The sequence below is a fragment of the Aptenodytes patagonicus genome, chromosome 7 (assembly GCF_965638725.1).
Source record: "Aptenodytes patagonicus chromosome 7, bAptPat1.pri.cur, whole genome shotgun sequence".
Taxonomy (NCBI): domain Eukaryota; kingdom Metazoa; phylum Chordata; class Aves; order Sphenisciformes; family Spheniscidae; genus Aptenodytes; species Aptenodytes patagonicus.
Window position 1 is genome coordinate 14,528,476 of NC_134955.1, and position 15,231 is coordinate 14,543,706.

General features: G+C 41.2%; 1 protein-coding gene across 2 annotated transcripts; it reads right to left on the minus strand.

The window, feature by feature from the left end:
- Positions 1–2,331: 2,331 nt before the first annotated feature.
- Positions 2,332–11,457, minus strand: CYP2R1 (cytochrome P450 family 2 subfamily R member 1). Of its 2 annotated transcripts, XM_076343378.1 has the most exons (5): positions 11,245–11,457; positions 7,953–8,094; positions 7,029–7,661; positions 4,379–4,708; positions 2,332–3,047 (listed from the first exon to the last, which is right to left on the minus strand). In XM_076343378.1, the coding sequence occupies exons 1-5, from the start codon at positions 11,455–11,457 to the stop codon at positions 2,872–2,874; spliced, it is 1,494 nt and encodes a 497-aa protein (XP_076199493.1). In that variant the 3' UTR covers positions 2,332–2,871. The 2 variants fall into 2 exon arrangements, with proteins under 2 accessions (XP_076199493.1, XP_076199494.1); XM_076343379.1 differs by lacking the exon at positions 7,029–7,661 and having other exon boundaries at positions 11,245–11,306.
- Positions 11,458–15,231: the final 3,774 nt, after the last annotated feature.

Below are 15,231 nucleotides of genomic sequence, written 5' to 3' on the forward strand. Positions count from 1 at the left end.
CATGAAAGTTTCTTCTTGTGGTTGTGATATACCTGTATGTGGAAACAGGGCTTCCAGTTCTAAACTATCATCATGAATTCAAAACGCTAACTCTGCAAAAGACAAAAATGAGAAGACTATAAATACTGGAGGGAATAAAACTTGGGAAAATGGTGAAACCAAGAGCACCATAAATGGCATTAATATACAGAAATGGAGAGGTTACAACTTAAATTTCAAGAAATCTTTCCATTAGTATCTGGACACGTTGTTTTAATCCAAAACATTAGGACATTTATAGCCAGATAGGAAAAACTTCTGCAAATGGGAACAATCTTACCTTGACACATCACAATGTCTTTTTTCATCCTTAAATTCTACAACCAGAAAAAGATATACCAGTTAATATATCAACCTTTAATCCCAAAACAATGTTAAATAGCAGCCAGCTATGCTAGGTATTTCAGCTGTAGAAAACTCTCACCAGGAAATTCTGAACATCTGGCTGGCTACTGATGTTCATTACTAATCAATCTTGATACAGTGGAGAAATTCCGGAGGACTGGAAAAAATTATTATGTCAGTATTTCAAATTATTAAATTGAATCATTAAGATAATTTTAAGTCAGAGAGAAAATACAGAATGAAACATGTAAATATAACTAATACTGATATAGATTTATAGAAAAGACAGTTTGCCGAATGTATTTGATTGCTTAAATGAGACCATAAGTTGGCAGGTAATAGTAAAAGTTCGGACTGATATTCTGAGGCTTTTATAAGGCGTTTTGATTTAGAAACGAGAATAACATATAATGAATGTGGTTCTCATTAAATGGATTAAAGACTAGCCAGGCGTTAGATCTCAAAATACCTCAGCAAAAGGGAATTATCACTGGCCAGCTGCATTTTGAGCACAGCCCCCGCAAGAACTGGTTCTTGATTTTTATTAATCCTCCCCCGACTTCAGTTAGAATTATTTGAACCATGTTAACCAAAGGATGTCCTAGAGTTCTTGCAACCCAGAAGGCAAGCCTAGATACTAACAAAACTCTGGCTGTCTGGTCTAAGGGCACAGGGTGGAATATAGGAAGAATTATGAGTCCAGAACTGTAGCACTGAATACTCTGTTCAGTATTGCTTCATACTGAAGGCACCTAAATTAGGTAGATTCCACAATTTTTTGTTAAGCATTTCACAAGCACCCAGCATCTACTTATGCAGGTATCCAGAAAAGCCTCAATCTTGACTCCTAAGCCCCGCTGTTTGCCAGTATCTTAGGAGTGGTTTATTAGCAGCTTTCATGGTGTGCCCAATGCACAGCAGTCACGCTTAGCTCCCTCCTCTCCTTTTTGAATCTTAAATCTTCTCTACAGAAAGGCAGTTATTCAGCAAGAGGAGTAGCCTGCCCACCCTCTTCAGAGCATCAGGAACATGTGTCTGAGATGCTCTCTGTGGGACATGTGGGTCTGACTACCCTCAGACAGAGTCAGTAATTAAATCTGGACCTGCTGCATCTTAAAGTCAACAGGCTATTATGTAAGTGGACTAGTATTAGCGCTGTTTGATCCTCTTTTGCTATTTCAAAAGAAATGAAGTATTTCCACTCAGTATAAGCTGTAAACATCAGGTCAGCAGAAACCCAATTCCTGCCTTCGAACTTTCCTGCAGCTCCAAATTGAAACATAAACTGTATAAAGAGCAAGGTCTAATATTCAGCCCTGTCCTTAAATAGCCACTTGCTCAGTGTGTGTTTTGTTCTGAACCCTATTCTGAGGCCCTACTTCTCCCCACATGGTGGGGACTGACCATACCATATTTAGAGTATCAGGTTCTCCTGTAGGGCCTGCATGCATAAATCTTTAGCTACCAATAACCACAAAGCAATAGCTGTCAATAGTAAAAAATGAAGCTGGCAGAAGTCAAGAGTAGCTGTTATGCCTAAAACTTGTGCTTAAAGTCTATTTAAAATCTGTTTCTCCCCACCCTATTCCACTCCCCCTCCCAAAAAGGTTTCTTTTCTGGTCAGACTCATGAGCAGCTTATTTTTGTGACTGGTAGTGTAGTTGCATGTGACTCTAGTAACACAAACACTGTTTTTTCCAGACTACTTAGGCAGAGATTAATCGTTACACAATGATCTGTGTTGGGAGGCAATGGAGGACATGTGTCTGGAAATGCAATAAACTGGCAAAAAAGATTGCTATAATTGTCAGGACTGTGGCATAATTGAACACTTTGTGTATGTTACTAAATGAGAAGCAAGCCCTAAAAGATCTTAAAAGTGAATTCACACAGTTATCTGATTCACTAGAAAATCATGACCAACTGGGAAGATAGGGCAAGGAGAGGAAGGATGAAAATGCTTTAATAGACAGTTTGTTTGTCAAGGCTGGAAAAGATAGTTTATTCTGAGTTACAGAAATTTAAATAGATACCTTTAAAACCTTTTTAGCTATGTACATTTAATGGAGAATTATAAAGAACAGCTTAGCTGCAATAATGTAAATGAGATTTCCACGGATGAATCCGAGTATAAACATTTTGAGCCATATTCTCCATGCTTATAAAAATATCCTCTCAAAGTAAAGTGGCTTGCTAAGTAATTAAATATTTAACAGCTGAATCAGAAGTTAGATTCAAAACAGACTTCTGGAGTGAAAACATCAACTTTAAACACAGGATGTGTTTCACATTTTTGGTTGAGGTTTTTCTTTGTGAAAACCGAGTAAAAAGAAACTATTAACTTGTGCACAAATAGTCAGAATTTATCTGCAAGTCCTTTAAATTTTTGTTCTTCTGACATGAACACATTTAGAAATAGAAGGCAAAGTGGATCCTCAGCTGCAACTTGGAGCATTGTGCTCCACCTGACAACCTAGACCCTTCTCTTCACCGTCTTTCTGCACAGATGAGGTATGGCTGTGGTTGTAATGTCATGCCTAATCTTGGTTTGAGATCTGGAATCACGCCATGAGGAAAACACAGGTGAAATCGTTGTAGTAATGAAGTGAAAAACAAAAACATTTCCATTCGAGCTAGTTGTTCTCCAAGACAATGTCTTCTTCCTGGATTGAAAAGAAGGTTTTGAAAAGACTTGAAATGTGTTCAACTACATTTTCGCTCTTATTATGAACGAGAATGGTCATTTCTGTGTCCTAAGAGGAGCTGTATGAACTTGGTGGTAGTATTCTGTAAGAAAGGACAACTGATAATTTACAGCAAGAAACAGATTTTAGAGAATTTGTTCCTCTCACTACACAAATGCCATTGTAACTAATTCTGTCAAATTTATTTAGATAAGCTATTAGCTACTTTATCTCGTCTTGAAATGCCAATCGAGACAGAAGATGTTTTAAAAAAATGATACTGTGCATTTCAGCCTTTGTCCCCTGCTATTTTCTTAATTACACTTACTGCCAGTCATTATTACCTGGCAATTTTTATAATGTGGTAAGTAGAAAGATATGAAACAGGTCTTGATAATACCTTTAAATATTAGTTCCCATTCCGTGTATGACTAGTTACAGGGTGTAAATGTGGTTGTGGAAGACACAGATGAATGGGTAACAACATCTGGAACTGGCAAAAAGAAACGTAATACAATACACAATAAAGGTGGACTTCACCAGATCTAACTTTGGCCATTTAGATGTTGCGCATCTATTCCAAGGGAATTGTCTTGTCTTGTCTCCTTCTATTTTTTGGAGAAAGAGTATCCCAGATAAGCAAACTAAGTCACCCTCTACACAAGGCTATGTCTTTCTATGGACTGCAGAGGTAGCCCTGGCAGTTAGCTTATACAGAACACCTAATATTTTAGGCTGATAATCATATGCAAGGTAAATTATCCATATTAAGGTATATATTAATATCCATATTAAGGTAAATTATCCACTCTTACAGGCATCAAAAGACAAATCCATAATGAATTAGGACTGCCAGATTACCTCCTCAGGACAAAATGCAGTGCTACGTGCTGACCCCCAAGCTAGTTCTGAATAAAACCTGCAATTTCTGGTGCTGATCTAAGTGCTGAAATTTGAAAGCTGGTTGTGTAAATCACCTGTATGTAATGACTTTAGCAGCAAATGACTATTAATTGTGAAATGAATAACACTTACCTACTGCAATGATATAAAATGTATAGACTCCTCAGATAAGAAGATATTGTGCTGTCTTTTTTGTTATATATAATAATGAGCTCATCTAGACAAAAGGTATTATGCTGAAATGTGTTATGTCCCGAGTGCATTATATTGAATATCTTTAAAATAGCTGTTTCATCAGACTGTGGATATTTTATATCATTCTGTCCATTCCTGATTTATTGCGATCACTTATATGTTATACATCTCTAGATTTATGAAAAGGGAACAGTGGAAGAAATCACTCTTACCTAGTGAAAAAGGAATAAATGCATCTTTCTTGACAAACTGCCCGCTGCTGTCCAAAAATCTCTCAGGAAAAAACACTTCTGGATTGCTCCAGTATTTTTCATCAAAATGAACGGAGTAGAGGTTTGTAATGACTGTAGTGCCTTCAGGAATAGAGTAACCACGCACAACAGTATCTTTGGAAGTTGCGTGAAAAATACCTAGTGGAGCTATATTACAGAATCTTAGAACTTCATGTAGAACAGCCTCAGTGTATGGCATTTTGCATTTCTCTTCTAAGGCAGGCATTTTGTTTGGGCCGATGACTAAATCGATTTCTTTTTGAACTTGCCCTGTTAGGAACAGGAATAAAAGGTGATGTTTATTGTGTAATATCCCTTATTTTTTTAATTTAAGCTATAAAATACATACTTTTAAAAGGATACTGAAACATGAAATACGTTATATAAAATATAGTAGCCTATAAGCTTTTAAATTTAGACTCTATATTCCTTAACCTGCTAGTAGGAATTATTACTAGCATATACACCAGTAATCTTCATTTTGAAAGTAATTATTCTCAGTAAAATCATGTTTTAACATACTTTTCTTTGCTTGTGTACATTAAATATCTGATACAACACAGTGAGAGCTAAGAGGGACAGGAGTCTGAATTTAACTGAAAAGGAAAAATTCAATCACTGATTATTTTTAAGCTATTTTAAAAATTAAGTTCACAGGTTATTTAAATAATCTCAAAGGCAGTCAAACTGTCTCTTCTTTTTCCTGATACTCTTTCTTTGTTGAAACTGCCAAACAGCTCCTAACTAAAACAAAGTTGGACTTTTACAATTCATGTGGAACCAATAATAAAAATCTGGGCAATGTCAGAAAAATTCTACCAGAGTCACCAGTTTTTTCAACCTGAAGTGACAATGTTTCACATCAAAATAAAGAGGTGAAAAGCAGCTTAGTGAAAGTACGTTCTGTGATGTAGTGGTGTATCGGTGTATATTGTAATACTTGGATAGAGAGAAAGTCTAAATAAATGAAAGGTAACAGTAATTTTTATTTTTATCCAGATGAACTGATTTTGAATCCAAATTCAGAAACTCATTGTATCACAAGATCTGAGATCAGAAGATTATTTTAGGTAAGTGGATCTCTACAAAATCAGCCAACGCATAGGAGACACAAAATGACAGTTTTCTTGATCTTTATTGAAAAACAGTATCTTGGTCAGATAGTAATAGAGAAGGAATAAGGATGTTCTTGTTTTAAGATATGAATATTGCTTGTGAACTCGGACAGACTGACAACTTTGATTTAAGTGGACCTTTTTGCATTTGGGCTTTTTATACAATGTAAAGCATAAATATATCCTATTGACTAATTACGGCACTTAATACATTTTTAACTAAAATATGGACAATGTACATACGCATCCTAAAACTTAAGTACCTATGAAATCAGATTCTATTTTTTCATTTTATTAAATGTTTTTCTTTTTTGGTAGATTTTCTTATTATACTGTGTAGAGCACATAGATGAATCAGTGGAACTCAGAAGCATAGAAGCAACATTTAATTTTTTTAAATCCATTTGTTTTAAATTGTCTGAAATGTGCTGACTGGTTAAAAATAGCAATCGCAGTTTTAAGCATCCACAAAAAAGATTATTAGCTGTATTTAGTGAGCTGAAGCTACATATTACTCTTAAGTATGTCCCTCAAGGTTTTTTAAATTAACAACTCAAATCCTGTTAGATCTTGCTTTTAATCCTAGGCTAGAAGAAAGTTTTCCTATTTTTTAATCTTTAATCAGTTTCCTCATGTTCAATTAATCAACTAACTAAAATAGTTGAGTAAATGAAAATAAGAAAATATGTCAGAAGTTACAGCTCTCAGGAGATATTTGAGCAAACTTTGGTTCTACTTGCTTAGTCAGATATTTTAACCAGCTCAGTGAATATGGGACTTAAAATAATGACAATAGCAGCAACCAAAGAGCTTTGGCATCAACTTCTTTATTTAAGCTGAATGATTTTCACTGTTTATAGCATGACATTCAAACATCTATTGCTGCCTTACTTTGGAATGACCGTAACACACCTTTTTATTTTTAAATGCTATTTTTGTTCTTCCAAAAGTATAAATATACATGTCTATAATATGTAAATCTATTGTGAATTGAGGCACTTACTTAAGGATAAAAAGAAATTGTACCTAAACTGTTAACCACAACCTGATTTACATTTTTGCTGATGTTTTGACATTTTTGATTTAGTTTATTACTTTCACATTTAATTGCATTTGCTTATTATTTATTAACTACATAGATGAGTACATCTGCCAACCAATATTATGCATCACAACACTAAACTTAAATATATCAGAAATACTTTATTAAAAATGTTAAAGCTTCATAAAAATGTATTCACAAAATAATATGCTAAAATCTTATCATCATACTTGACTTTTGATATCCACTTCATCTGCATATAAAATAAGCTTTTCACATCTGTCCATAGTATATTTGGCAAATGATACAATAGAGTAATATATACAAACCTTCCTTTTTGGTTACGACTATGGATTACTGCACCGCTTTGAAGAAGCATTTTAAATTTGCAATAGGAAAGTGTATCGGTTCCTCAAAACGTCAAAGTTCTTACCTTGAATGTTTGGATAAAGAGCCATAAATAACAGTGCCCATCTTAAAACATTTGTTGTGGTTTCTGTCCCAGCTATGATGAGTTCTCCAACAGAGAAAATTAAGTTTTCTCTTGAATATGTAGATTCTGGATCATTTTCATTGCAATCCATCTCATCTAAATATGCGTCTACAAAATGTCGAGGTGACTGAGGCTTCCTATTTTCAGAGACACGTTCAATAAGCTCATGAAGAAAGTCATAGACTTCAGCTGCATTTTTAAACAGCTGCTGGTGTTTCCCAAATGGCAAGATACCAATCCAAGGAAAGGCATTATATAAAAATACAGAAGCACTAGCAGCTAATTCAATATTTTCACTAAAAATCTCAATCATGTGCTGAAATTCAGTATCTTCATATGTAAAACGTTCTCCAAAAATAATCAAATTAGTAATGTTTGAAACAGCATTTGTTATCAAGTGCTTAAGATCAAATGGTCTGCCTTTGTATGTATCAATGGCATCAAGAAAAAACATAGATTCTTCTGAAATTTTGTGTTCAAAGGACCTTTGACCATATCCAAAAATTCGAAAGGTATTTACAGCTAATTTGCGATGTTCTGTCCATCCTCTGCCATATTTACTGTTCAGTAAGCCTGAAAAAATATTTTGACACAGTATTTTATGCAACGCTTTCTTTTTCCCCCATAAGATAATAAAATTATTTAACAAGACAAAAAATGAGACGAAAAATTACACACATCTTGCTATGGAACATAGTCCAAGAGTGACAATCCTTTCCAAATAATATCTTTAAAGAAGCATCAAGTATTTTATGAAAGAAGATAAAGAAGTAGAGAAAACGGCTAAAGCAAATGTTTCATGTGATCACAAACCCATCTATTGGACAAAAATTACATTTTTATATAAAAGACAGCAGCACTTACCTCCCATGTTTGTCAGCTTCTTAAACAAGGGAAGAGACGGTCTATCTGCAAAAATTTCGCTTTGATGAACAAGGCATTCTTTTACTGCATCATAGCCGTTCAGTACAATAGCAGATATACCTCCAAGATCAAGACTGAAGATCTTTGGGGGAAAAAAAAAAAAAAAAATTGTAAAATGCTATTACAACCAAATCTTAAGAACAAATAATGACAACAAGTAAAAACAAGTAATGAAAAAGTGAAACAACACTAAACATCAATGCAAAATACAGACTTGAAGAAACTTCAGTAGGGCATACAGGTAACCAGAGGTGACACAACCGTGGCATTACACAGTAGAGTCTGTTGTGAGCTAATTTACTCTCAAAAACTAAAGTAAATTAGCCCACACTACATTCTGTGCTTTGCTGTGCACCTAAAGCGACCAGGTCTCCAAAGAAAGGACTGGGGATGCTTTCATATAGTCATTAAAAAAAAGTGAATTTGGTACAACAATGCATATTTTTCAGAAAAAGTGTACTTTCCCCCAACATTAGTAGATATAAGTAGATATTAGTGTAAGTGTCTACTTATAAGTATATAATATAACATAACATTGTTAGATATAAGGTACAGTTTTTATATAAGAACTAGAAATAAAGCACATATATCGTCTACTTTCCTAATTTGCCGAGACTACTTCCACAGGAGGGAGGAAAGCTTTACTACTGTATCTGCTCCTCCTCCCTGCCTGAGTAAAGGTAAATTCCAAGAGCTTAATTTGGTTAAGGGCACTATGACTGAAGCTACAAGTTTGTATCACGAAGACTTCCAACATGTCACTTAGTCATGGCAGACACAGAACTGGTGTCAGCTGTGAAAACAACCAGGCTGCACCCAGTCCTTTCTACCTCTGAAACTGGACACCAGCTTACTTTGCACAGGCTCCCAAAGAACCATCAGATGATAGAAGTGAGAGCCATGATGACAGCCAACAAATGACAGCATAGCCCAGCTAGTCCCATCTCCTGTTTCCAGAAGTGGTTAGCACTAGATGCTTTGGAGAAAGATGCAATACATCCTGCAGAAGGCACATACAGGATAAACAAAATGAAAATCTTAACCTAAGTTTTAAAAATTAAAACCGAGGCTAAACTCAAGATTGATATCCTATATCCCTTCCATATTTTTCTTAGCATTATAAATCCGTATTTTTACCTACACAAATCTAGTTTTTCCTTCATCTCAGAGCTGTTGACCTCCACAATATGAAATCATGTTACCCTAATTATACATTCTGTGACAACCAGGTTGTCACCAAAAGGGTCGTCAGGCACTGGAACAGGCTGCCCAGGGAGGTGGTTGAGTCACCATCCCTGGAGGTATTTAAAAGACACGCAGATGTGGTGCTTAGGGACATGGTTTAGTGGTGGACCTGGCAGTGCTAGGCTAACGGTTGGACTCCGTGATCTTAAGGGTCTTTTCCAACCTAAATGATTCTATGATTCTATAACTACTTTGTTTTAGCAGACTTGGTATTTTCACTGTTATAATGGCTCGTCTTTTTTAAGTGACAAGACACTCCTAATATATTTCTGCAAACCATTTGTGAGTTTTGTATACTTTGATCATAGCTTATTTATCTTTCTTCCTATGTCATACATAATTTAAAAAAAAAAACCCTTTTGTTGTCTTTTTCCAGAGCCCCCCAAATCCTGATATGCCATCTTCAAGTTCCCTCAAAATCTGCAGGATCCTTTCTGACAGCAGGTGACTAGAACGACATACAGCATTCCAGGCAAGTAGAAAGCTTACTTTATTTGATGACACATTTTCCTTCCTATTTCCATTCTATTTGTCCTAGCATTTTGCTTGAAACACACTTTTTTCTATTGCCAAAATAAATGAAACAAAAGATAATCCTATCCTTTTGTTTCTCCCATTTAGCATGCTTTTAATTCATGCACTTCGCTTCCCTTCTCATTCACGGCAAGACTGTGACTATTTTGTTTCTGCTGTAGCTTTCATAAATGATCTGGACAAAAGCTTTCGACAGACTTAAGTTCTAGCAACAGTTTTATTTGCTTGTTAGAGGTGTTATATTTAAACACTTCTAGCAGTTTGAAGGACGTGATTTTCTAGACAAACCACTGTCTGTTGGACACAAAGCTCAGTCCTTCACAGACCTCCAGTGATAATCCTGCGAAGTAAAACACCACAGGTGTTACAGACAGTCTGGAGATGTACAGGCACGCCAAAGGGCTGGCCAGGGTGTGCGCGCTGACTGGCCAGCTACCAAAACGTACGTGTGTGTGTTTATGTATGTGCACACATACACACTTACAAACGCTAACACCTGCCTGCCTTCCCCTGCTAGATCTAGTTTGGGTTTAACGTTTATGAAGTTTGTAAGAATAGATTGGTTGCTTCAAACTGGCTGATGAAAAGAAACACCTGATATATAAGAAAGTATGAAAAAAAGAAAAAATCCATTCTTACGTAGTTATGCTAATTGACGGTAAGTATTCCAAATGCCCCACTGAAGGTACTTTGAAGCAACGTGTTTTCAGTGAAAATGTTGCATTATCCAAGTGCCTGCTCTTTGGTTGTTGCAATTTTGTTAATTTTAAGCCCTTTTGGCGTGTCCAAGACTTGTGGATATGAAGCAAGTGAGTTACTTCCATTTGCAGCAGGACACCGGTTTAAGCCGTGTACCAAAAAACCAAAATAAAAGCAAGAGCAGGCACGCAGACAGCTCCGCTCCGCTCCGCTCCTCTCCTCTCCTCTCCGCTCTACCGACCTAACGAGGCAGCTCTGGCTTAAGAGGGGTGAAAACTCTTCTCCTCCGCCACTGGTCTGTCCCGGCTCCCACGGGAAGGGCTGGCCGCAGCACCGGTTTTGCCAGAGCCTTGTGCTCCGGGCCCCGCTACCGGCCGGGTACCGGGCCCTTTCCCCTGCTCCCGTTAGCCGGCGGGGGTGCTCCGCCCACGATGCCGCCGCCACCTCCCGGCGGCGGCGTAACCCGGACGGCCGCCTCCGCGGTGCTGTTCGTTCTCCGGCGGGGCGCGGGCGCCGGCAGCCGCCCCGGGCCGGGGCCGGGCGGCGGGACAGCTCCCCGGTCCGGACGCGCCGTGCTGCCGGTGCGGGTCCGGGCTCTGCGGCAGCCGCGGGACCGCCGGGACGGGGAGAGCCCGCCCGGCTGCCTCTTCCCCGGGCTCTGCCGCCGGCAACGCTGCCCGCCCCGCCCCAGCCCGCCCCGCTCCCGCTCCGGGGGGGCCCGAGGAGGCGGCAGACGCCGCCGGAGCGGCGGTACCTGCCCGTGGATCTGGCTCTGCCGCCGCATGTAGACGTGCGGCTGCTCGGCGCCCAGGGCGTGGATGTTGCCGATGAGGGGCAGCCCCGCGGGGCCGGGCGGGAAGCCGGGCGGCCGCCGCTGCTTCAGCAGCTGCCGCACCACCAGCGCCAGCACCGCCGCCAGCAGCAGCAGGAGGCAGGCGCCGCTGCCCGCCGCCACCGCCGGCCACATCGCCCCGCGCCGCCGCCGCGCCGCTTCCTCCTGCCGCCGCCCCCGGCCCGCCGTCCTCATTGGGCGGCGGCCGCACCGCCCCGCGCTCGTTGGCCCGCGGGGGCTCCGCCCCTTCGCGTCAGGCGGGGGACGCGGGGGGGGGGGGGGGGGGGGGGAACGGGACGGGGCCGCGCGAAGGCGCAGCGGGGCCGGGCGCGGCCGGTGGCGGCGCCGGCGGGCGGGCGCCCGGGTCGCGGCGCCTCCCGCGGGAGTCCCGGCCTGTGGCTCGTGCCGGGCTCGCGGCCCGCCCCGCCCGGACGCAGAGCGGGGAGCGTTGGGAAGGGGCTGTCCTCCCGTGGCCTGCGGGAGCGCGGGAAACGGGTCTCGGTCCCCCGGTGGGCTGGTCGTGCCCTTTTTTCTGGAGTAGGACTGAAGGTTGCTCCCTGCAGGTCTGCGAGGCGTTGAGAAACCACTGCGGACGGCGTGCTTCATACGTTGACGTGACAACTGGGAAGCGCACCAGGCAGTTATTTCCTCGTCGTTGAGTCTCCGCGGCAGCAAAAGTCCGCGGTTTGGAGCCGTCTTTCCCAGAGCCTCTTCGGGTCCGGCGAGCCTTGAGCCAGTCAGTCCCGCGGCGTTTCCCGCTCTGCCCTTTCCAGCCACCACGCGGGGAACGGACACGTTTCTGCGGGTGGGTGGGTGGCAGCCTCACGTGTCGTGCCCGCACCTCCCTGTATTGCGCAGCCTGCCCTCGCGTCACCTGACCTAGCTAACGGCGATGCCGGGGAGCCGCCGCGGGCAGCGGGGAAGGGCCCGGCGGGGCCCGGCGTCCCTGCGCTGGCCGGCAGCTGGGCGCGGAAGGAAACGTCCCCAGTTGATGTGGCCGAGCGGCAGGGAAATCACATACCTAACGCGTAAGGGCCAGTGTTACTCAGCGGGGTGATGCCTCCGGACATGGGGCTCGGGTTGCTGAAGAGACCAAGATCATTTACTGCAGAGCTAAGAAAGCAGTGCTGCCACGCAATGTGGCATCCTGCTGAAACACTTTATAAAAAACTCAGATTTGTTTCCACTTGCTCCGGTTTTGCTATTCCATTACTGCTGTTTTACAAGCAATATTAGGCGTAACAGAAGCATTCCTGCCCTGTTAAAATTTCTGTGCTATGTGTTGCCACCTTGAGATTTCTTTTTTGTTGACTTCAACTGAGTATCTGTACGTAGATTCGTAAGAACGTTGATAAGATCTAAACCGATAAAGAATTTATGCTGATGAACTTCATTAATAACCTGACTGATCAAAATGCACTACCTACTTGATAATCTAAGCATTGAAGGCTTAACTCTCAGTACGTTCCTGTGATGGGACATTCTGCTTCGAATGTGGCGATACTGACCTGAGGGTACATGGCACAAAAGCTGAGGAGGGCCCCAGATGTTGCTCAGAAGGCAGGTGGTCAAGAACTCACACACAGCAAAGGCCGTTGCTTTGAGAATACAGAGAGAAAGTGAGAGTTGCGGGTACAACAGGGGAACAAGGAGCTGGGAAGTGACCAAGTGCAGCTTTTTGGCCGGCAGTCTGCCTGCAAGGCATCTGCGAGGCTTCGGGGCACTCAAACTGGCTATCTGGGTGCTTGCTGAATAGAGCACAAGGCTATGAAGTGTAAAAAGAGAACAGGGTTCACAGAGTGGACCCGCTCACATTTGCCCAGGGTGGGCGGGTTGAGAAGGAAAGATAACTGTCACGTGTGTATTACAGAACAATACGCCAGTAACTTTTAACGAAGGCAAGCGCAACGATGCTGACGCAGTTTTCTCAGCCGGAGTTGTTGATGCCCGTGTGTTGTCATGCACTGAAGGCTGGTCGGGCTGGTTCCTGGACGAGGGTCTGTGCTGGTTTCCATGGGTCAATACAGTGAGAGACTGATTTTCAGGTGACTCTTCATGCAACGAGTAGTCAGTTTTATTTGCCGCAGCATCTTTCTTTGTCCCAGCTGCAAAATGCCTGTAAAGCATGTGTCAATGCCAGCGTCCTATATCAAAATCTTACCCAGTTTGTCAGAATACAAAGAAGCAGCTTGAGCACTGCTGGAGGTTTATTTTTTTCATTCTTCTTCCAAGTTATTTCTTCATCTTTTCTTCCAGTATGATACTGCCTGGTGTCTTAACTGAATTACTTGGGCCGTACCTGCAAAAAATGTCAGTATTTCAATGTCAGTGCCTTAAGACTTCTCACCAGAGGGCAAGAGATTCAGGACCTCAGCTTGGCTCCAGCCAGAGGCAGAATGAGGAGAAATGGCCAAGGATTAAAACAAGACGTGCAATGTGCTTAAGCAGTTGTGCTGAAGCATGCAAACTCAAACAGATAGATTTAAACCTGATTACTTACACACATTTAAACAAAGAGGGGGTCTCCAAACACTAGCTCAGCATATTCAGGTGAATAGAGGTACGCAGGCTGGCTGGTCAGAAAACACTTCAAAACAGTGTGAGGATGACTAATTCACAGCCTATAGACAATTATACAGAATTAACTTGCAAGATGAAATTGCTGTTGATTATAGTGGGAGTGGAAATGTTAGTGTGCCAGATCCGTCATGCAATTATATGGTGTACGGTATGGTGTATATGCATACGGTTGTTATTGCCGTCTCAGTTAGAAGGATGTGAAGCATTTATGTACGTAAGCTTCTGTCTTTGGAAAAAAGAGGTTGGTACTTTTCTTCCCTCATCCTCCCCTTGATAAGATGATACTTGAACAGTTCTCAAAGTCTCTGAGGAAACACAGGAAAAGGTACTATTGCTTTGATTGATTTTTACTGCTTATCTTCAATGTTCTGTTATTTAAGTGTGTAGTACTTCACACGCACCTGAAGTTTTAGATGATCACGATTTCCACTGCATCTGTGTAAGAAAAGAGAGGAAAGGTGATTGACAGTTTTGGCAGCAAGCATTTTGGAGGGGAAAAACAGGAAGAAAAATAGCATAGGAAAGACCCAAGAAGAGAAAAAAAGATACGTAAGAAAAGTCCAAATGTTTGGCTAAAAAGGAAGGAATAGACTTGTATGGGGGGAAAAGCAGACAAGATTTGACAATTATCTTCAAGCAGGGGAGAGAACAGTCAAAACTGACCTTACCGTAGTGTTTGAGCCTTGGTGATGGAGAAGAGAGGTGGTGTTATCCACTGTAACAGAGGAAAAGAAACTGAAGAGCATGATTGTAGAACAGTAAAATCCGTTTTGGTCAAGCCAAATGTGAAAAGGTGGTGAATCAGCCAAGATTAAAGATCTGAGAACCTCTAAATGATGCATGATTAAATGGAGGAAAAAAGGACCAGCATGGATAAATATGACTGAAAGTTGTCAACAGTAAGAGGTAAATAAACCCTTGTGGACAGATGAAATCACTTAAGAACGCAGGTTTAGGGATGCAAGACTCCAGTGGCTATCCAAGGGCAGGATTCCTTGCCAGTTCCTGACTGATCCTTTTTTTTTTTTTTTTTTCTCTTCAGAAGTGTGGGGACAGCTTGTGCTGAATTGCTTCTTTGGGAAGGTTTTACTCATCTTAATCACGGATGATCAAATGAGCAAACTCATAGGATGAGTAAAGGTTTTTTGATTTCAATTATAAAAAATGACGGCTGAGTAAAGAAACCCATTAAAGCATGTATCTTTATTAAATTCTAAAACATTCTAGTCATCAAGATTTACAATTACTTTACATTGTAAATTCTGTAAGGAGAAGCCGGAGACAATCAAGTAACAGGAAATGATTGTGTTCCTGTGTCTTCTCAAGAAA